At 44.1% G+C, this 23,762-nt stretch overlaps 1 protein-coding gene across 2 annotated transcripts in view; it reads left to right on the top strand.

Annotated features, from left to right (window-relative positions):
- Positions 1-20,078: 20,078 nt before the first annotated feature.
- LOC138769935 (erythropoietin-like) overlaps positions 20,079-23,762 on the top strand; it is a 39,114-nt gene continuing 35,430 nt past the window's right edge. The window contains exon 1 of one of the 2 annotated variants that reach the window (XM_069948734.1): positions 20,079-20,362. In XM_069948734.1, the coding sequence (XP_069804835.1) occupies positions 20,350-20,362 (13 nt within the window). In that variant the 5' untranslated portion in view covers positions 20,079-20,349. Of the gene's footprint in view, positions 20,363-20,457; positions 20,557-23,762 lie in introns of those variants that run through there. The other variant, XM_069948812.1, reaches the window with a different exon arrangement.

Below are 23,762 nucleotides of genomic sequence, written 5' to 3'. Positions count from 1 at the left end.
TACGGGAGGGGCGGCGGGGAGCTGCGGGGGGGCTGCTCGGAGGATCGCTGATCATCCGGGCAGCCCATAGGATACAGCAGCGTCTGCTGCCGATGCTCCTATTCAACGGAGCGACGGCAGCAGATCGCTGCTATATCAGTCGCTTGTTTTTCAACATGTTGAAAAACAAGCGACTGCAACGATCAGCCGACATGAACGATAATCGTTCCGTGGAATAGGGCCTTTACTCCATCATAACAGATAAATAGAAGATAGATAGATAGATAGATAGATAGATAGATAGATAGATAGATAGATAGATAGATAGATAGATAGAGACAGGAGAAAGCCGCACATCCAAAGTTGCATGAAGCGGGTGCTATACGGAGTCAGTCCCCTGGCTTGGGGATCCCCACACATATATCCAGATATTCCTCAGCACGCCAGCATAGGTGGTTACCACCTATGCTGGCGTGCTGAGGAATATCTGGATATATAGATAGATAGATAGATAGATAGATAGATAGATAGATAGATAGATAGATAGATAGGAGATAGATAGATAGATAGATAGATAGGAGATAGATAGATAGATAGGAGATGGATAGATAGATAGATAGATAGATAGATAGATAGGAGATAGATAGATAGATAATAGATAGGAGATAGATAGATAATAGATAGGAGATAGATAGATAATAGATAGGAGATAGATAGATAGATAGATAGGAGATAGATAGATAGATAGTAGATACATATGGAGGATGTGACCCTTTCCTAACCTCAGTCTGACATTAGTCACGTTCGATACGGTCTAATCACAAAGACCTCATTTTCACGCCAAGTTTTTTCCTATTTGCTTTATAGACAAGGATACAAATCCTGGCAAAAAAACCCCAAACATGAGGTGGACTTGTCACGTAGAGATTAGAGCTTTATTTGCTGTTACATTTGCCTGGAATCCCCATGCGGTCTTACAGGATGCAGATAATAATAATGTAGCCAGAGTTCTACGTAAGCCCAAGAAGACAACGCAATGAGAAATGCAGACATAGCGATGTCTGCGGACATTGAGAACAGTGCACAGACATCATCACTCCTACACATACACAGTATATACAAGTCAGCTCATGGGATCTCCGTCTCTGGACTAAGAGGGGTCACACATGAAGCAATCCTCAACACAGCAGATCTGAACTGAACTAGGGGATCAGAAGTGGCTACAGCCGCCCCTTGTTTGCCTTCATGCTGTCCCCAATATCCCATCAGTATTCAGAGCAGTTACTCAGCATCAGGTGAAGGCCCTTTGGCAGTGATTTGGCCTCCAGTCTTCTTGGCTATGCTTGGATTTGGGGATGTGCGGCCATTCTTCTTTGCAGATCCTCTCAAGCTTCTTAGTCAGCTTGGTTGTAGCTGTCAGTGCACACCATTATCAGGTCTCCAGGTATGTTCTACTGGGTTCATGGCTCTAGTCAGGCCACTTTCCGTTATATGGGCCAATTATTTGTTAAATCACATTGCTTAATATATATGCTTATCTATAGAACCTGAAACATCTGGCACAGTCAAGAGCAAAAAAGAAAAAAGTCAAACTATCAGTCACAAAAAAAATGAATTCCGCCAATCATTTCCCAATCTATACAGGCTTACTGTGGGTCTAATTGTTTGTAGGAACGGCCCATAGGACTTCGGTCACATTGGGGCCACTCATATTTTAAAGTGTCACTGTCGCTAAAATTTTTATTGCAGAAATCAATAGTCCAGGCAATTTTAGGAAACTTTGTAAACGGTTTTATTAGCCGAAAAATTATTTTTTATCATGAAAAAGCAGTTTGAAGCTCTCCCCCCTGTCTTCATGGTTTTCCTATGGAGAGAGAAAGTAAAAGCAGCAAAATAGGACAACAAAGAGTTAATTTACATTCACATTGTGGGCTCTCTCTTTTGACAGGCACCATGGACCTCTCTGACCTCTAATTAGGGCTCTGAATAGCTCCCCTGCTGAGCAATCCTTTGTTCTCAGCTCTCAGCTAATCTCCCTCCTTCCCCCTCCCCCCTCCCCTCTTCATAGAACAGACAGATCTGATGAAAAAGAAAAAACTGTGGAGATTTCCTGATTCTGAGGAGTGGATGGCAGAAAGGAGAGGAGGGGGGGACCTGGGAAAAGGCTTTTACATGCAGATAATGGCATATTTGGCTAATAAACCCAATTACAAAGTTTCTCAAAATCGCCTGGACTATTGATTTCTGCAAAAAAATCTTTTTACGACAATGGCACTTTAAAGTTTACGGCAAGTTTTAAGGTTAGCTACTAGAGTATGGATTCTTTATCTGCTTCTGCTCGGATCCAAAAGTTTCATAATCATTTTGCATTGTGGTGTAAGAATGTTAGTCCTGAGAGCCATGTGGTGACTTGAGGAAACTGCTCTAGTAGTCAGCCGGATTCTGCTGCATAGTGTTGCTGCTGCTTTGGGTAGACACAGCTCCAAGTTGGCAGAACCCTGTTGTTAGCCCATAGAATCTCCTTTTTTGTTGTAAACTAAAACCATTTTCTGTAAGTGTAGAGCTTAGGGCTCAATGTCCATTTCTGATGCAATAAATTCAGAAAACTCAATGTCTAGTAGAGCGGCATGAAGTTTTAGTCTGGGTACAGCGTGCTCATAGGATGGAGCAGCAGGCACGGAGGTTTCCATTTGCACAGTAAGGCGCATACTAAACGCTAAAGGTTTTCATGTCTGAACTGAAAGACATTTACCGCCATTGACCCAAAAGCACAAGAAGTGTGGTCTAACGTTCTCAGAACTATATAAATAAGTCACAGACGTCTTGAGTTTCTGTTCTGTGGACCAGTGAAAATAAAGTGTTTAGATGGAGTAAACGATTGTAGTAATGATCATAACTTAGGGCCCTATTCCACGGGATGATTATCGTTTTGAAAAACGGTAACGATAAACGATCTCAAACGACCGCTATTGCGAACAATCTGAAATCGTTCACCCATTTACACGGAACATTGATCCTTACTTATGATTGTTCTTGCGCTTGTCTTGTCGTCAGTATTGCGTTTGTCGCTACGTCTTATTTCATGTGAATGAGTTGCAAACTAGCAACGATAAAAATAGGTCCAGGTCTCATTAAGCGATCAATGATTTCTCCTTTGTTGCTTATCGCTTCGTTCCGAACGATTTAACAATTATCCAAACGATAATTGTCCCATGGAATAGGGCCCTAACGGCTATCGTTCTTTGTAATATGGTGAAGGATTTTAGGTTAACAGTAAACAATCTTATCGGTTAAAAACGCTTCTAATATTGTCTAATAGGACCCTAAGACAACAGTAGCTTCCTGTGAAATGACCTCTCCGAAGGTCACAGAGTGCACTCAGTAATGTTACTTATTTATCTCAAGGGGACATATCCTGTCTTTAAGGACAGTACACTGTTATAAAGAGATCAGGATAAGATGGAAATTTGGGCAGAAAAGTGGTAAAGTTTAACACTAAATGGGAATATCCGTGCCAAGGTTACTTACTCAATGGGAAATCAAAGTCAGACTGCTGCTGCCAATACAAATAACATCACCGAGTGCAACAAATGAAGCGCAGATGCACATGACAAAAACTTTGTTGTACAAGTTATAAGCTAGACCACAAACCAAATGTCGTATTTAGTTTTTGCACCCAAGCACACAAAAAGGACATAGTAAAGCTTGAGCAAGTTCAAAGGCAGGCAACCAGGAGGAATGGGTGGACTACATTACCCCCAAAATAATCACATTTTTGCTTCTTTGGTTTACAACCAGTTCGCAGCCATGATTTTTATTAACTATGCCAGGGTCAGAGATATAGAGATAATAACAGCTGGATTGATAATGGGAAGATGGGATGGATAATTATTGAAGAGTCACTCTTACTTAAAATAACTTCTCACAAGTCATCCGGCATGTCAGAAGTTATCAAGCACAATGGGTCTCAGTGCGGAGACCAGTTCTGATCAGGAGATGTAGTCGGGGAGAGAGTGCGTCAGCGCCATTCACTCCTCAATCGGTTGATAATTCAGAAAATGTAGGCTCATAGACTGACATTGATGTAATTAGCAGCTAGACAAGAGTGAGGGTCCTGATCAGAACTGGTTTAAGCACTGAGACCTGCTGTGATCAATAATTTTTGACATTCCTGATGACATATCAAAAGTTATTATTAGGATATCAAGTGTGTCTGTGCACTCGACTGGTGCAGGTTAAATAATCATGAACCGTAGAGTGTATATCAACCGCACTCGACTCCAAAGTTCATGCCATTTACGCCATCTTTTATTCAAATTCTAAAGTCAAAGCCAAGATTCAGATATGTGCACATATTCATGTTAGGACACAATTCTTTTATACGCTGTTAGTATACCCAACCACAGGGACATTTCGGACGCATTGAACTTTCTCAATCGGGTATACAATCTGTGCTAGAGGAGAAAAAGACAATGAAGAAGATGTGCTGGCTGGATGTTGTCCTGCTTAGATCGCGACCGGATAATACATATTGGAATTATCTTTTTGAGAGGATAGAGCCAACAATTAGGCCTTATTCACAATTTAAAGGGGCATTGAATCCTATTAGTCTATTCGAACGATCCATGCCACGATACACTCTGCAAATAGGACATTTCCTGTTGCGGTGGTGGATCACGGCAGGGATTCCTCAATAGAAGTCTATAGGATCTGTGTTTTTCACTAATTCCATGTATGCCACATCTGTGAAATCTGAAAAAGAGGAAAGAATAATCTAACGTAAGAGCAGAGAGTGAACGTGGGGCTTGGTTTGATGGCTGACTGAGGCAGACGTGTCTCGCTGGAGCTCCTGCATCCCCTGACTCAACATCCTGAATTCCTCCTGACCGGGCTCCCCCCATCGGCTCCTACTCTCCCCCTGTGGCACCGGGTGACCCCCGCACCCCCTTTTGGTGGATCCGGAGGCTGGCATACACCCGTAAGAGACCCCGGCAGACTGCGGCCTACAGGAGCTGGCGGCGCCGGAAGCCGCACACGCCTTACAGTGACGTCACCGCAAGCGGCCGGACGGCAGCCACTCACCCCTCCGGTGGTCTCCCGGGATCAGCGCAGGCCGTTCTGGGCCCTCGGTTAGTGCTGGTGGTGTGGTGCTCGGCCCCGCTCCTCTCCTCCTCAGCGTCTGGCAGGCGCATCCGGGCCCCCCCCCCCTCCTCTGTCCTATATGGACGGGTGCTGATAGAGCCGGTTCCCCTGTGGCTATCCGCTTGTGGCTCGGTGGGATCAGTGGGGTGAAGAGTGTGGCCGATGGGGCTGTAACTGTGGTGGCGCTTCTCATACCCGGGCAGTCAACCATTCTTAGGCAGCCGCGGCCACCATTTTGGCCACATGGCAGGCGTCCCTCTGCTGCCCTGCGGACACTGACCTCTCATGAACTCCAGCCCTCCCCTCCCACCACTGTTGCTGGCTGTGCTCTCCTCTCCTTCATCCACCTGCTCTGAATACAGAAGCTGGAGTATTCTCATATCTTACTGATTGTGTGGAGGACATAAACTGCTGTGACTGATACTGTGTTACTTGTGGCTGGGATCACCCTTTGGGGCTGCCTGCTGTCGCTTGTTGCTACTGCCTATACACCTGCCTGCCTCTCCCTGACTGTATTCTGTTACCACCTTTCCTGGCGGCAGTGTTACCTGAGCTGCCTATACCCCATTCACTATGGGAGGTTCCAGAGGGGGAAATAACCCTACTAAGAATAAGAAGGGTAAGGGCACTCCTGCTGCTCCCTCTCGCCCCCCTTCAGACATGGACTCTGGTTCTGAGGAGGTGGAGGTGCCCCCCGGAGGACGCAGTCCCGTCTCTGAGAAAGTGCAGTCCCAGGCAGCTAAGCAGCTGGAACGTTTCTCCAGTCCCCAGGAGCGTCGTAGGGACACCTCACGGGATAGCCGGGTTTCCTGCTTTGAGGGCTCTCCAGGCCCACCTAGACTTCACTCTCCTGAACGGTCCCAATATTCAGCCTCTGCCATTGATGGGAAGTTCTCGGAAATCCTGGCTGCTATAAATACATGCCAATCGATGCTTGTTACTAAAGTGGACGAGTTACGCCAAGACTTTGTCATACTGGGGCATGAAACCCAAAAGATCCGTGAGCGCACCACTGAAGTGGAAAGGAGGGTTTCAGAGGTGGAGGATACTGTCCGGCCTATTCCTGCACAGATTGGGGACTTACAGCGGCAGATGAAAGCTGTCATGGCCCAAGCGGACGATTTTGAAAATAGACTACGGAGGAATAATGTCCGCATTGTGGGGCTACCTGAAAAAACAGAAGGAGATGACCCTGTGGAATTCGCTGAGCGCTGGCTACGCCAAACCCTGCCTGCTGAGACTTTCTCGGATTTTTTCACGATTGAGCGAGCGCATCGTGTTCCTGCTAAACCCCTACCACCGGGGACCCCCCCTCGGCCTTTCCTGATTAGGCTGCTGCATTTCCGCGACCGGGACGCTATCCTGAGAGCGGTCCGGATAAAGGGGGAAATCCTGGTTGACAACAGTAGAGTGTCCTTCTACCCTGACTTCTCCGTGGAAATAAGGAAGCAGCGTACTCAATTTACGGAAGTCCGCAACAAACTCCGTGCCAAAGGTTACAAATACTCCATGCTGTATCCTGCTCGTCTGAGAGTGGTGGATGGGAATGCCACTAAATTCTTCACATAACCCTCGGCCGCCCTGGACTGGGTGGAGGCGGCTCCGCGGGTTCTGCCGGCTGATTGAAGAGTCTACTGTTGGGATTGTTGCCCGTTCCTGATGCCCCGGCAGTCATCATGTCTGTGACTGTCAGTCTCTGCTAGTTATTCTAGGGGTCTATGCTGACCAGTTGCTCCTTATTTCATATGCCTTACTGAAAAAGGGGGGGGGGGAGGGGGGGTTGTTCTTAGTTATATTGGTTGGGGGGGCAGGGGGGTAGTTTTAGTGTGAGTTTCTTTAGCTGTAGTAGGAGTCCTCTGCCTCGGCAGCAACCGGCCTCATAGTTCAGTTTCTAGTTAGGGTCTAAAGTCTGCACTTATACTTTTGTAGTGTTAGACAGGGAGTTGGGGACCCAGTCAGGTTGACTAGGATGTTTCTATTTTCGTTTCTCATTTGTTTTATGCTATGTGTTTGTCTCTCGTCCGTCTTGTGCGTTTGGTGGAGTGGCTGTCGGTGTGTGTTGCTGCGCCTTTCTCCCCCCGGCCGATGGCTAGGTTGGGTTCTATAGATTTTCATAACCCAAGCAATGGCGTCTCTTAAGGTACTCAGCTGGAATGTGAGGGGTCTTAACTCTAAGTTTAAGAGGGCTCTCGTGCTGGACTTTGTTAAACGCCATTCTCCTCACATCATCTGTTTACAAGAGACTCATGTAGTGGGACAGAAAACCCTGGCCCTGAAAAGGGCTTGGATAGCCAAGGGATATCATGCCACCTATTCCACGTCCTCCAGGGGTGTATCAGTACTCATCTCCAAGGCTTTACCTATAACGGTCTCTCGAGTGATGTGTGACCAATTTGGCCGATTTGTGATTCTTCATTGTGTGTGTCAGTCGCTGTCGTTCTCCCTGGTCTCACTGTATGTCCCCCCTCCCTTTTCTTAGTCTCTCCTGGATGTCATATCTGTTCAACTATCCTCTTTCCCTGCAGACCCCGTTCTGGTGGTCGGCGACTTCAATGCGGTGCCCGTTCCCTCCTTGGACAGGACGAGCGGTGTGGACCCGGCCTCCGCTTGGCTCAACGCCTGGTGTGCTGCCCTCCATTTGCAGGATGTTTTGCGCTGGAGGTTCCCGCAAACTGTGAAGTACTCATACTTCTCGCAGGTACATGGCACCTTTTCTAGGATTGGCCTGGCCCTTGCATCTCCTGATTTACTGCCCCGTGTTGGGGAAATCTCCTACACCAGTAGAGGGATCTCAGATCATTCTGCCTTGCTAGTCTCCCTCCAACTATCCTGTCCCCCCTCTTCTAAGCTGTGGCGTGTGCAACCCGGATGGTTAACGTCTGAGGTGGTGCAGGAGGCTTTGTCGACTGCTCACTCCTCCTATTGGGAACATAACTCGGGACTTCCCAGATCCACTCATCAAGTGGGATGCTTACAAGGCTACCATCAGGGGGGCATACGTCACAGGAGTTACTACCCAAAAAAATATACACAGGCGAGAGGAGGCTTCTCTGTCGGCTCTCGCCGACTCCCTGGAGGTGGAGGTGGCGCGTACAGGGGAGGAGGAGGTTAAGAGGAAATGGTCTAGGGCCCAGAGAGACCTCCTAATCCTACAAAAAGAGCGCACAAGAAAAAAGCTTTTTGCTACGGAAGCGGCTCTTTTTGAGTTTGGTGATAAAAATGGTAAACTGCTGGCTTATCTGGCAAGGGCTGAGCGCCCCACTGTCTCCATCCCTGGTGTCCTAAGTGACCGAGGGGATACGGTGACCGACGCTATTCAGATCAATTCCGTCTTTCGGGCCTTCTACCAAGACCTCTACTCCCCCCACTGCTCTCCTGATCCCATATTGTATGCGACCTTCTTAGACCAGATTCCATTGTCCTCTCTTACTCGCTCACAATCTGAAGCTCTTGATGCACCCCTTACGGTTGAGGAGATAGTGGAGGCTATTAAATCTATGCCCCTGGGGAAGACACCGGGTTTGGACCGTCTAGTTATAGACTGGTATAAAAATAATGCCGATGCGGTGGCTCCGCATCTCCTTAATATGTACGGGGAATCCTTAGAGGTGGGTCGGCTTCCACAGTCGCTTCGAGAGGCCCTGATAGTACTGCTCTTAAAGCCGGGCAAAGACCTGTTGTCCCCTTCCTCATATAGACCTATCTCACTCCTCACGATAGATGTCAAAATTCTAGCAAAGGTACTGTCGATGCGGCTTAATGGGGTGGTGCATTCGGTAATCCTTCCCGACCAGACCGGGTTTATGCCGGGGAGAGCCACAGACATTAACATTTCTCGTTTATTCATGAACATAACGGCCAGTGTAATGGACGTAGTTCCTGGGTATGTACTCAGTCTTGACATCCATAAGGCCTTCGACTCGGTTGAGTGGCCCTTCCTGTGGTCTCTGCTCGGTAGGATGCGGCTTGGTCCCAGATTTAGGGCCTGGGTCCAGCTGTTGTATGCGGAGCCCTCGGCTAGAATACGCACTAACTTAGATATCTCCCCCCTCCTCCTCTCTTGGGCGTGGGACACGCCAGGGTTGCCAGCTATCGCCCTTACTTTTCGCCATTGCCATTGAGCCGCTTGCGGCAGCTATCCGTACCTCAACCTCCGTTAAGGGCCTTCAGAGAGGATCAATAGTAGAAAAAGTGTCGCTGTACGCGGATAACACCCTAGTGTACCTTGCCGATGTGGGACCCTCTCTGGGAGCTCTAATGTCACTTGTCCATGTCTTTGGTGCAATTTCTGGCTTGACGGTAAACTGGACTGTCGGTCCTTATGCCCCTGTCATCCTCTCTTCCTTTGCCTATTACCCTACCAGATAAATTGCAGGCGTCCCGTCAGTTCCGGTACTTGGGGGTGGAGGTCACCGCCTCAACTGATAGTTATCTGGCATTGAATCTCACGCCTCTCCTGTCGGTCACTGACCTCCGGTTGCAAAAATGGGGACCATTGCCACTATCTCTGATGGGTAGGATAAACATCTTCAAAATGATTTTTCTACCTAAATTCCTCTATCTCTTTCATGCTTCCCCTGTCTTCCCTCCCAGGCAGTTCTTTGCAGGTCTGGATAAGATCCTGAGATCCTTCTACTGGCAGGGCAGGTCTCCTAGAATTGGATACTCTCACCTCCTAGCGCCCAAGCATCAGGGGGGTCTTGCAGCTCCTAATATGTACCACTATTTCTTAGCTTCTCAATTGGTGTATGCTAATTGGTGGCTGGATCTGGACCTCAGTAATGCAGCGGTGGTGTTGGCCGGGGCGCTGGTTGGGTCCTACGAGGGCCTGACAAACACTCTCTATAGGAACACCCTCTCTTCCCCTTGGCTTCCCCCCTTATCTACGATACAAAAGGTGTGGAAGGTGGTACACAAGCAGATGCCTTCTTCATCCCTTTCTCCTCGTACCCCCCTGTGGCTTAATCCCCATCTCCCGGAACTCATGGGTTTGCAGGGCGCAGCCCTCTGGGGGAAGCATGGGGTTCGATATTTGTCTCACGTTTTTTCCCCTGATAATGTGTTCCGCTCCTTCTCTGACCTTTGTGGGTTGTATGGGATCCCACGCTCAGCTTTCTTTCACTATTTGCAGCTGCGACATGCTATTCGCACTCAGTTTGGCAGCCTTACGGTTCCCTTGGGATTCACACAGACGGAGAAGCTCCTAGGATCTCCTGATCTGGATAAGGTCCTGACGCTTAGTTACTTAATGCTGAGTCCAGAGGACTCGTCCCCTTTCCAGAAGGCGTATGAGAGATGGGTGGTAGATATCCCTTTCCTGGGCGATCAGCAGTGGAAAGAGGTGGTGCATACCTACTATCCTACGGTAGTTAGTGCTAGAGACCGGTTGATCCAGTTTCGCTTTCTGATGCGTACATACTACACTCCAGAGAGGCTCAGAAAAATGGGAGTGTCCCCCTCAGATACCTGTTTCAAATGTATGTCTGATGTCGGTACCTTCATGCATGCTGTATGGTCGTGCCCCAAAATCCAATCCTTTTGGCGTTCCGTCTTACAATTCCTCTCCGATCATTTTGACTTCCCTTTTGTTTGCACCCCCTCCGTGTGCCTGCTAGGTCTTATCAATGGACTCACACGGAATAAACATTACAGGGTATTCATCAGATTTCTCCTGTTCTGTGCAAAAAAGGTTATAGCTATGGAGTGGAAGTGTACGGATACCCCCTCCTTGGCTCACTAGAAACAATTAGTTAATAAATATGTCCCGTTGTACGAAGCCCTCTATGAACATCGCAAATGCCCCCAAAAATTTTAAAAAATTTGGATTCACTGGCTTATGCTTGATGTCACAGCGGATGCTTAGACCTCGTGCTGGCACTTTGGTTGGGGGAGGCGGGAGGAGTGGCGCTGTCTGGATGTATGTGCTTGGTTGTATGGGTTGTCTGTCATGTCTTGTTCCTGGGGGATCGGGTACCTCTGCTCCGAGGTGATCCTGTTTGTATGCGATACAATATAACTGACAATGTTTACCGCCGTGATAATGTATTTTGATCAAGCCTGCAACATTTGGTCCATATGGTTGTACATCTATTTGCTCTGCAGGAGGCGGATTGTGCTTGACCTCTCTTGTGCAAGGTTTTGTTATTTCTTCTTCTGCCTGTGAAAAACGTTTGTCACGGAACCTCTCCCACCCCCTAAACCTGAGAAGGAAGCAACGGGGAACATCGCCGGTTCAGGTAGCTATACGCTATATATGCTATATTACACATACATACAGATAAAATCACTTTCGATCATTTAGCAAACAAGAGACAATTTTATTCTTTTATTCTTTCTGTGCCCTTCCTGATGGAACCTACAGAGATCATGCAGAGGTAAGGAGATCCGTATAGCCATCAGGATGGATACCAAAAGAGACTCATATAAAGACAAGGGACATTTATCAGGGACTTTGCATCTATTTTTGGGTGAAAAATTAAACTTTTCACCCATTTTTGGTCTAAGTCCTATTTCTGAACCAGTATTCAACGGGCAAATATTTTTTAGATGCGACTTTTTTTTTAATGTGCCTGTTTTGAGTATTCACACAAACGTTCCAATAATCCGGGATTAGCGGGATCATTTGCGACTTTTTAAAAAGGCGCAGAAACAGGTGCAGGCTTCCGTCTGGTCAGTACCAGGTGAATATGCTTGCACAATTTTTGCGACTTTTTCTGCGCCTTTTTACTTAGATACATTCACTATGGCAGTGCTACTTTTTAACAAATCAGTCACAAAATATTGGACCAAAATATACACCAATCCTCATTAGAAGAGTCACACACATTAGAATTGTTAGTAAATGTCCCCCAAGATGTTTTTATGACACAGCACCACATGTCGATCGGTTGAGAATGGTATGGTAATTCATTCCTTAACATAAATACCGGATCCACCACAGTTTCTGGAGAAAAATGAAACACACCCTGTTTTTAAATCCTGAATGACTCCAGTTGCTTTTGGCCCCAAACTTAGAATGTTGTTGTATTCACCTCTATAACAGTATCACATAGAAAAATGCACGTTCATAAATGTCACATCCCCATGAATCCCGGCCTGCCTGTCTCCACAGCTTTGAGATCAGATCCTCTGGCAGTGGAAGGCTCTCATTTACTAATTGTTATTACTTCCTGCAGTAAACACATCACTCGGAAGGAGAAGTATTTAGAGTTGGAAAGGAACCATGGTGCACAGACGCCACTATTGTCTGGAGAGGACAAGAAGAAAAAGCAAGACAGAAGATGAAACAAAGGTGGTCGACAAACATCCCATCTACAGATTTCTGTACTGTATAGGGCCCGTGAAATACAATGCATTTATGCACTACACTATCTATGGGATCAGATGCCTGATCAGGAGTACTCAGGGGAGTTAACACTTTTTTTGTTTTTTTAGCCAATGCATTGCATTAATAAAGGTATATGACTTTGTAATATTATTTAATTAAAATAGGTGTATAGTTTTTTTTCCCCTCTACTACTCCACTTCTGTTGAGATGTTAACATCTGGTAACCTCTTCTGTGGTTTCCTTCTCACTGCCATCCTTGTCTTCCTGGCTCCCCTTGAAGTGCATGGGCTGGGTCTGGACATTTAGAGGGTCATTGTGTGCCGTTGGTCTCCTTCTCCTCTCTTCTGAGCTCTCCTCTTTCTCAATCTCCAAATAAAGATGGCCGAACCATTGTAACAATGAAGCACTTTGCCCTTCTGCCATTTTGTCTCGCACCCCCTCCTAATAGTCTGTAAGCTCATGCATGCGAGCAGGGACCTCACTCCTCATGTATGGATTTAAAGGGACACTCAGTATGTTCCCCTACCTGAGCAATAAGGTTGCTGTCGCCAAGTGAACAGCAAAGCAATACTACATAATTGGTTTCCACTGGTCTGTCTTGGCTTGTTTAGTTGCCAATCGCTGCTACCTATTCTTCCCTATTGCCTGTTACTTTTAATGACTGAACCTTACCTGGCCTGAGCAAGGGCCTGCAAACTGTGATGACAATACTCTGCCTTCCCTGACACCACTGAATCCTCTATCTACTCCCACATTACCATGCCTTGATACAGGAGACTACATAGGGATAATGGCCTGGACACAGGGCCGGCGTCAGCACGAGGCTTGCCTGGACAAGTGCCGGGCCCACAACATCTAGGGGCCCAGAGAGGGAGAGGGGCCTGGTTTTCTGATATTCAGCCTGCTCACTGTAGTGCAGGGTGATAACTGAACATCAGAAGACACAGGAGACGGAGCAGGACCTGCACAGAGAGAAAAAAGGGATAAGGACCTAATCATGTGACCTAAAGGTCCTCAACCTTACAGTGTGGAGAGCACCTAACAGAGAGGAAGAGGGAGAAGACTGAGCTGTAACTGCTGTGTGTCAGGGTCTGAGTTTGTCAGTGTCAGTCAGTGTCTATGTCAATAATTTATGTTTGTACATGTTAGTGGTTTCTCTTGTGATTGTGCATAGTGTGTAAATGAGGGGCCCGCTGAGACTCTCGCCCAAGGGCCCGCAAAAACCTATTATTCATTGTCAGGTTGAACCCCCAACTTGGCAATTCCTCTGTCCAAAGTCCAAAGATCTTTCTTACTAACTTTGGAAGAGTGCTTTAAGAACTAGGAAAGGCATCTCCAGCTGTATCTTCTCCTCTCTACCTATGCCAAGGAAACTGTATACTATCCAGTTCCACATTTTCTGCTTTGAACTTGTCAGGAACCACATAGTTAAACAGTTGATATGGTTGAAAAAAAAGACACATGTTCATCAAGTTAGAACAAGTTGGGGATGGAGGTAAAGAGGATGGATGATAGGTAGATTGTATATTCTATACATATACGTTATTATCCAAGCCTGTTTTGAAGCCTCCACTGTTTTTGCTATGAGCAGATCCTGGGGTAGACTGTTCCACAGATCACTGTTCTCATGGTTAAGAAGGCTTGTCCCATTCGGAGATTGAGAATTTGTTCTCAAAGCACTTTCATTGTCTTTTTTTTTTACTTTAAATCTTTTTATTAATAAATAGTGACAAACAGTTACAGAAATAAATGTTTTGGGGACACAGCCCAAGTAAAAAGTCAAGTGCAGGCAACATGGCAATCCTGATAACAATTGTAGCATCTATATAGCGATAATAGAAGAGAAATCCAATACACACTGCCCCTGTATCTGGAGGTGGTTTCACCTGGAATATGGTAGCATCATATTTCTTGTAGGGGCCATATATTTACTTATATAAGTTATATTATATCTCCCCATATACGTCTCTTCTCAAGACTAAACAAATGTAATTCTTTAAATCTTTCCTTATAACTAAGATGCTCTATTCCTTTTATTAGTTTAGCTGCCACCCTTCCATGTCAGTTATATACATGACTATATTCTGCTGGCCTTACAAGCAGCTGACTGACATTGTGTGCCATTCTGTAGTCTATTATCCATGAGTATAAGCTTTTCTACTATTGACCCTCCCAGTTTAACAAAGCATGTGAACACCTTTGCCAGTATCCCAATGTATACCTTAAAAGTGCATTAAAAACATTATGTTTTACATACACTTTTTAGTGACTTTGTTAAGAAAGGGCATTTTCATGTTGTCGTATCTCATACACACTTGAATGCACATACATGGTTTTTATTTGACTATGTATCTCCTAAATCCAAGGAAAGAAGAGTTGGAATTAGGGTGCGTTCACACAGACAGATTTATCTGACAGATCTTATAAGCCAACACCAAAAACAGAGAACAGGTCAATCTTTGTAAATGCACCATTGGGGTCATGGCATTTCAGGTGTGGAAAAATAGCCAGAATCAGTTAAAAGTCTGTGTTAACGACTCCACAGCCACACTAAGGGCCCTATTCCACCGGACGATTATCGTTTGCATAATCGTTAACGCTAAACGATCCAAACGACCGCTATTATGAAAGACCTGAAATCGTTCGCCCATTTACATGGAAAGATAATCATTACTTATGATCGTTCTTGCGGTCGTCTTGTCGTCGCTATTGCGTTAGTCACTACTGCGAACGACCGAACTACTTCTTATTCAATGCAAACGATTTGCGAACCAGCAACGATAGAAATAGGTCCAGGTCTTATTAAACGATCAACGATTTCTCGTTCAGTCGTTAACTGCTATTCAAATGAACGATTATCGTTTAGATTCAAACGTTTTAACGATAATCTGAACGATAATCGTCCGGTGGAATAGGGCCCTAAATCCAACCATTTCCAATCTCATTAACATACTGACAAATATTTGCTAGTCTACCAAACCACGAGTCGTTTGTGAAGAAAACCCAAAGTCTAGTTGGGTGATGCATTCCCCAGTTCTGGTGAATTTGGGTCTCCAACTAATCCAATGTGGGGGGGGGGGGTCACATGCATTACGATCTCTTGCATGTACGTTATTTGGTTTTAAGTTTATATCTTCCAGAAAAAGGAAAAATTATATTGACTGCAATTTCTCTGTGTTAACAGGAGGCCAATAACAATGCATTTTATTGGCTGCACAAGAGAGCAAATGTCCGCACTTCTGAATATCGTTCATTCAGCCTGGCTGCTCGATTAGTCATTCCTTGTTAAGGCAATGCAAGTGAGTGTCATACTTGTCCACATATTGGCCTATGTAAAAAGGCCCTAAGTCTAGGGCTCATTACCACGTCACGGAATCTCACTAGGAATTGGAATACCTCCTGGTTCCCGCAGGCTTGGCACTGTACTTGGCACTCTGTTCTCTCGTCCTGGGAGCCATCGCCTGCTGCGCAGCTCTGTCATTTCAGTGCCGCAGAAATACAAACTGTTTCCCCGCTGCCGACATAACAATCCAGGACAGCTATTCACCATTTGTAGGTCCGCCAAACATACGGACCTGTGAATGCACAGTCCCAGTGTTGTTTAGTTTATTACATACTTGGAGCCTATTATGTGGGCTCTGCATTTTGTCTACATTGACTGCCTGGGCTTTTGAACGTACTCAGCATTACTAGACTTAATAAGATTATGACAAGAAAAAACACCTGCAATAAAGCTTGCTGATAACATGGCAAAGCCCAGAGAGCAAATTAAAGGGGTACTCTGGCCCGGCTGTATTTTTCAGATATGGCCGGAGAGGGGGTGGTTATGGATGCCGGAGGTCACTTACCTCCCTGGTTCCAGCGCCAGGTTCCGGAACGTGGCGCCCAGTACCGCCTCCTGGTCTGAGCTGCCGCACGAGACAAGACGTCTCCAGGCAGCTCAGCCATTCGGCGGCCGTAGCAGAGTCCCGCCTTGGCTGCTGAATGGCTGAGCTGCCTGAAGACGTCACGTCTCATGCGGCAGCTCAGACCAGGAAGCAGCCGCGGGACGGGGGTAGGGGGCGCGGCAATCCGGGACCCGGCGCTAAAACCGGGAAGGTAAGTGACCTCCAGCATCCATAACTACCCCATCCCCAGCCATATCTGAAAAATACGGCCGGGCCGGAGTAACCCTTGAAGGGCCATATTACATGGCCTGATGTTGTAGGTATGCGAGGACCAATATGCTAGATCGGCGCTCGCTTAGACAGCCTATCACATGGCTCGATCAGCATGCAGCAAGGGCTGCAGGTCATTGTTAGCGATGTCCGTGCAGACCTTATTTTGTTGTAAAATGAAATATACCTACCTGCCCACGTTTCACTGGTGTCGGTCCCGTGTTGTCTATGGCTTTGCCCAGCCACCGCAGCTGCAGCACATGTGTGGTCCAGTCTCTGAAGTGACAGGCCCCTCAGCCAATCACTGGCCAAGACAGGAAAGCACTACAACCACTGATGGGTTGAGGGACCTGTCACTTCAGAGATATGTTTGGAAGTCCCCAAGGTGCCTGCAGTGAGTGGAGAGTCACAGAAACAACGCAGGACACCATAGGAGCCAGAACAGGTAAGTCACAGCTTTACTATTCTATATACACTATCATCAGCCATCAACAACGCTACCTGTTACATGTAGCAGTGCATTGTCAGCAGCCAATGATTTTTTAACTTGCCAAAAGACAATAAGCCAATCTTTGGCTCTTTGGGTGATAATTGTCTTTATTACACAAAGCAATATTGGTAGTTCCACAATGAGCTTAATCAGCTCCAGGCCTCATTGAAGCAGGTGGACTGGGAGCTATGCTACTATCTCACTGCCTCGGAATCCTTGAATTTCTTCATAATGTATTCAATTTTTGTGCATGGTGCCCATTACTTCCTTTACTTGGTGACAGAGCCATGGACACTGCATTATTGAATATCAGACACTATAAAAGTCGTATACCAAATAGCAAAGGAGACGTAAAGCACATCCCAGTGCTACTATAGACTTTTGTCTGTTACATATTATGCTACATATATGGATCCTGAATGTATGGCCATAACAGCTGCAATAGTAATGGAAGTGTCACAAAAGTCGAGTCTGAGGTAAGCAATAGGCACCATCTTACTGAAAACTATTATGCCATAAATCGAAAATCTTCCACCTTTTATGAGTTTGAACTCTGATGTGCACCCTCAACCTTCCTTATGTGGGTGTTAAGGCGATAGATTTATAGCTTTTACTTATTGGTTACTATGCAACACTTTTGTAGATGTCGGTACATATTGTGGTTACCAGGAGACTCTTTAGTTTTGTATAGAACATTGTCTCACTACTAAGATCCATCAAACAAAAGAAAAATCTGACTGTACAACTAGACTATGGGACCAATGTATTATCTGATAGAAAGCTAACAACATCCAGTTTGTGTGCTTCATGCATTCCTATACATTGTCCTACTTGTGTGATCTGTAATTTATAGGACAGCAACCTTTAGCTGTGCTATCTTTGACTCCACTTACTATGATTGACTGTTCTGACATCAACAGCTGTGTCTCACAAAAACTCTTTTGTATCCTTGGAGGATAGATGTCACGTAGACTACACAGTTCCAACTAAAGACATAGCAGCATTCACACAGCTGCAATCTATAACATCCCTCTGGCAATGCTATCCGTAACCATAGATAATCTGTCAGCATGCAAGCATCACAGGTTCTGCAGAGATAGCCATCAGAAATAGTCTTCTTACGCAAAATCCTGCCCAAATGTGTGTTAGTAGGCCAAAGTGTCAAAATCACTGACTGTTAAAGGGAATACCTTGGACTATCTCGTGACAATGGCATCTGTCAATGGTTGGAATACATTAGACTCCGAGTGAACAGTCAGTTCTTGAAGTTGTCAGCTAAGCAACCTTGACAAAGGGCAAACTGATGGCTAAACAACTGGGTTATCCTTCTACAAAGGGCAGGTCCTCTGGGTTGTCCCTGATATGCTGTGGCAAGTACCTACCAAAAGTGTACAAGGAAAGACAACTGGTGAACTGGCAACATGGTCAAGGGCCCCCAAAACACAGTCATGTGCTTTTAATCCATGGAATACCCATGACCCAAAAGATCTGCTGCTGCAAACCTCTTGATGCCAGCTACGGAATGACACCTTCAGTGATCTAATCGAGTCCACGGTTATATTTTACATCAAGAATTTCAGATCCCTCCACCCTCATCATTCGATGGAACATGTAAGGAAGGAACTTTTGTATTTGAATCATTCTGGTACATATCTAAAGGTTCATCCAGAAGGAGTTGCCATTGGATCCTTTGGATAACTTTCTAAGATTCTTCGGAGTTTTGACTTTATAACCATGGACAAACAAATTTCCTCCTTCCTTCTTCTGGAATTTCTTTCTTTTGTGACGTGCAATAACTTATAGAAATTTTGTTGCGCTTACTTTTTGGTTTTCTTAACTAACAATCACAGTAAATGATTTAACTTAGGTCTAGGAAGAATACAGCAGTCTCTTGAGAGCCAAAGATTGGAGTAGGCTGATATCCAAACCATTAAAAAGCCTTTCAAAACTAACTCCAGTACTACTTTTTGGAATAACATTATTCATCCAGACTCTCACAACCTCCTGTCTCTACCAACTTGATTTTGCTCTAAAAACTTCCTCAGTGGCCTCCAATCCATCATACTCCTCCAATCTATCCTCAACTCTGCTTTCCTATAACACAGCTCTCTTGTTCTTCTTCAGCCCGCATTACTGGTTCCCTCTGCGGAGACACTTTTGTAATTCTCATAATGACATACAGAGAACTTCACAACCTGTCATCTCATGAAACCTCCCGGCAAATAATTACTGCTCCTCACCAGACCTTACCTCTCCTCTCTGCTTGTCTGCTCCTCACATCTCTCCAACCATTCATGTGTGACCCTTCTCTACCATCATCTGCCATCAGGGGAGTTAAGGGTCCAGCATACACCATGCGCATGGCCAGCTCACCTCCTCTGACAAGCTTACAACAATAACCCACTCTTCACTACGTCCTATACATTTTGCCTCTTTTTGGCATGTGTCTCTTTCGATCTCTTTATTCAGTGTGTAGTATTACTTATATGTATTACACCAATGGCACAGAGGCTGACATATTTGGCTGTGGTTTATTTGGGTGGAGGGGGAATTATTTTTAATCATTACCGTTAAAGAGATATCTGGATGAAAAGATTTTGGCATTGGTCTGGATGGACTTGTAGAAAGTTGCCCCCTTATTTCTGTGGTACTAAGCACAAGTGTATAGACTTTTCTAACACGCTTTGCATTTCTTTATAAATTTCTAAAGGTTTTGTCGCCTCTCTCACTATAACTCTGCTTTCTGTGATACTCTTTCTGATACTTCAGCGTATAATGATATAATGCCTGCATATGTGTGTGTATATATAGACCAATAAGTGCCCCCAGGGAGCTGACGTGATGACTTCTGCATTGCCTACTTCCTACTGGATACTCAGTTTTTTCTACGTTCAGGAAATCCTCCCTTACAGACACATATATGAATTGGAAAAGGATTCTAAATCACATCCCCTCTGCACCTTTCTCCCAGTTCCAACTGCTGGTGAAATATTAACCGCGGCTGTCTGTCCTGCACGCTGCAGTCCCCTTTGGAAGCCAGGAACGTGCACCTTCACAAGAACCTCTTAAGCAATATCATAACCCATTTAGTGGAATTATAAAATCTGCACCCCAGGATTTGGCTTGTCTCGGGGGACACTTGCCCTCTGTGGATTTACATCCTAAGGATATCATCTTGGCTTCTTTTTGTTTGAAAGTTAATACCCATCTATTGAGATGGAAGATGCGGGCCCCCTACATGTGAAGATTTGGATATGGGTGTGACTGGTAGGTAATTATTACAGTATGATTGTGCAAAGCTTTGGCATGGGACGGGTATATAAAACGTCTGCATTTATGACCCCAACACGGGCGGACATGACTGACAGGTGGCGCAGGCTTCATCTACATGATGTACCCACTCCTACCTGCCCAGTGCTGCAGGCAATGAGAGGCAAATGTGAATGGTGAGAAACACAGATGTGAGTAGTGAGAAGAGTATCAGGGTCCTCCAGCAGTGACCTCCTCACTGTATATGTTAGAGATTTTATATATGAGGCATGTTTTCATTATCGGTATTATTACATACTTGTGACAATCAGTGTTATTATATAGTTATGTGATCAATATCAGTATTATTATATAGTTATGTGATCAATATCAGTATTATTACATAGTTATGTGATCACTATCAGTATTATTACATAGTTATATGATCACTATCAGTATTATTATATAGTTATGTGATCAATAGCAGTATTATTACATAGTTATATGATCACTATCAGTATTATTATATAGTTATGTGATCAATAGCAGTATTATTACATAGTTATGTGATCAATATCAGTATTTTATACTTGTGACAATCAGTGTTATTATATAGTTATGTGATCAATAGCAGTATTATTACATAGTTATGTGATCACTATCAGTATTATTATATAGTTATGTGATCAATATCAGTTTTATATACTTGTGACAATCAGTGTTATTATATAGTTATGTGATCAATAGCAGTATTATTACATAGTTATGTGATCACTATCAGTGTTATTATATAGTTATGTGATCAATATCAGTATTATTATATAGTTATGTGATCACTATCAGTATTATTAAATAGTTATGTGATCACTATCAGTATTATTATATAGTTATGTGATCATTATCAGTGTATATAACATATTTTATAGTCATGTAATAATTATCAGTGTATATCAGTGTTATTAAATAGTCATGTAATCATTATTAGGGTACATCAATATTATTATATAGTCATGTAATTATCAGTGTTATTATATAGTTATGTGATCATTATCATAGTACATAATGAATTATTACATAGTCGTGATCATTATCGGTGTATATCAGTATTATTCTATAATGTGATAATTATCAGTATATATGAGTGTTACTATAGTTATTATAGTCATGTAATAATTATCAGTATTATATAGTCATATGATCATTATTAGTGTTTATCAGTATTAATATATAGTTATGTGATGAATATCAGTGTATATCAGTATTATTATAGAGTGGTGTGATCATTATCAGTGTACATCAGTATTATATTAGTCATGTGATCATTATCAGTGTATATCAGTATTATATAGTTATAGGATAATTATCAGAATAAATCAGTATCATACAGTTATGTGATCATTATCAGTGTATGGCTATGTTCACACGTCGTAAGAGACCGTCTGGGTCACCTAATGGCTGGTCTCTAAAAAAATCTTTATGGCCGCAGAGTTCTGATGCGGGCGCATTCGTGCGCGCCTGCATCAGAGCTCCCCACAGCACACTATGGAGCGTGCGGTTGGAGCCGCTCAGTCCATAGTGTGTACTGACATGGTTTTCTACGGCGGCTATTCACTGAATAGCAGCAGCAGCAGAAAACTAACATGTCAGTTGTTTGTGGCGCCGCTAGGGATCCTGCCCGGAGCGTATACTATGTGCTCTGGCCGGGATCCTATGAACAGCAATGCAACGCAAATTCTCTTGTACATCAGCCGTGATTTTACGAAGATATACGCTGTGTGAACGTATCAGTATTATATAGTTATGTGATCATTATTATTATATATCAGTATTATTATATAGTTATGTGATCATTATTATTATATATCAGTATTATTATATAGTTATGTGATCATTATTATTGTATATTAGTATTATTATATAGTCATGTGATCATTATCAGTGGGTATCAGTATTATTATACAGTGGTGTGATCATTATCATTATATATCAGTATTATATAGTTATGTGATCATTATTATATATCAGTATTATTATATAGTTATGTGATCATTATTATTGTATATCAGTATTATTATATAGTCATGTGATCATTATCAGTGGGTATCAGTATTATTATACAGTGGTGTGATCATTATCATTATATATCAGTATTATATAGTTATGGGATAATTATCAGTATTGTTATATAGTCATGTGATCATTATCAGTGTACATCAGTATTGTTATATAGTCATGTGATTGTTATTGGTGTATTTCTGTATTATTCAACAGCATGTGAAAATTATAAACCTCAACCGCAACTACATTTATTGAAAACTATAGAACTTAAAGTAAATGTACCACTAGTACATCGTTTATTCATTAGAATCAAGGGAGCCGCGTCACAGAGGGGAGATTGTCACACTGGAGGCCAGCTGGACTGTCTCCAGTGCTTTATGCCGGCAGCGGCACAGACATGCCCATGCCGGTCTATTCATGTAAAAAACAAGAAAAAAAGCCATGTACTACTGATATATTAGATTTAATGCATAAATATTCCTTTTCTAAGGGCTGTATTACACGATCCGATCAATAATGTAAGCGAGCACCAATCTGCTGATCTACACGTCTCGATTATCGTGCAACAAGGGCAGTGATGTCTGTGCAGCCCTTGCCTAGTGTAAAATAAAGTTCATACAAACCTCACTACACTCCCTGATGCTTCTGCCCGTTCCTGGCTTCTGCCTGGTCCCACAGCCGCTGTGTGTACTGCAGAGCCACCCTCTAAAGGGACAGGCGACTGAAGGCAGCCAGTGATTGGCTAAGCAGCCTGTTACCTCAGAGGCCGGCTCTGCAGTTCCACTGGCGGCTTCAGGCAGTAAGCAACAGACATGAAATTGCCGGGGAGCGGGCAGTAGCACCGGGGAGCCTGGTCAGATATGTATAAACTTTATCGCAGCCGTCAGCCGTATTCCCTCCGCTATATTAACAAAGTGGGAACACAGCCTTAAGTTATGTTCACACAATGTAAAAATAAGTGCAGGTAACGGCCAATGTTGCAAAACAACAGCCATTATTAGTATTCAAGTTCATTAATAACCTATGTTATTTTAACATTGTGGGAACATAGCCTTAGAGTGAAGTGCCCCATCAGTATCACCTCAGGACACAAAGTTGGGCCATAATACATTATCCTGGCCAAACTTTGGATTGGATTAGAGTGGTAGGAGTTTATGACACATGCCGGCTTCTTATTCCCGAGACTGGTGGAGGAAACAGCAAACAAAGCCCAACTAATATGTCATAAATGGGAGGTTAATGTAAACATGTAGTCCACCAGTTGTAAAACCACATTCCCTAATATAACACAAGTGTAACCATAGCCTGAAGGCACAGCAAGCATGGACAGGGATCAGGAGGAAGTCTAAGTCCTTCTTGC

The sequence above is a fragment of the Dendropsophus ebraccatus genome, chromosome 1 (assembly GCF_027789765.1).
Source record: "Dendropsophus ebraccatus isolate aDenEbr1 chromosome 1, aDenEbr1.pat, whole genome shotgun sequence".
Lineage (NCBI taxonomy): Eukaryota > Metazoa > Chordata > Amphibia > Anura > Hylidae > Dendropsophus > Dendropsophus ebraccatus.
Note: the sequence above shows the minus strand (reverse complement) of the source record. Positions and strands in the feature narration are given on the sequence as shown.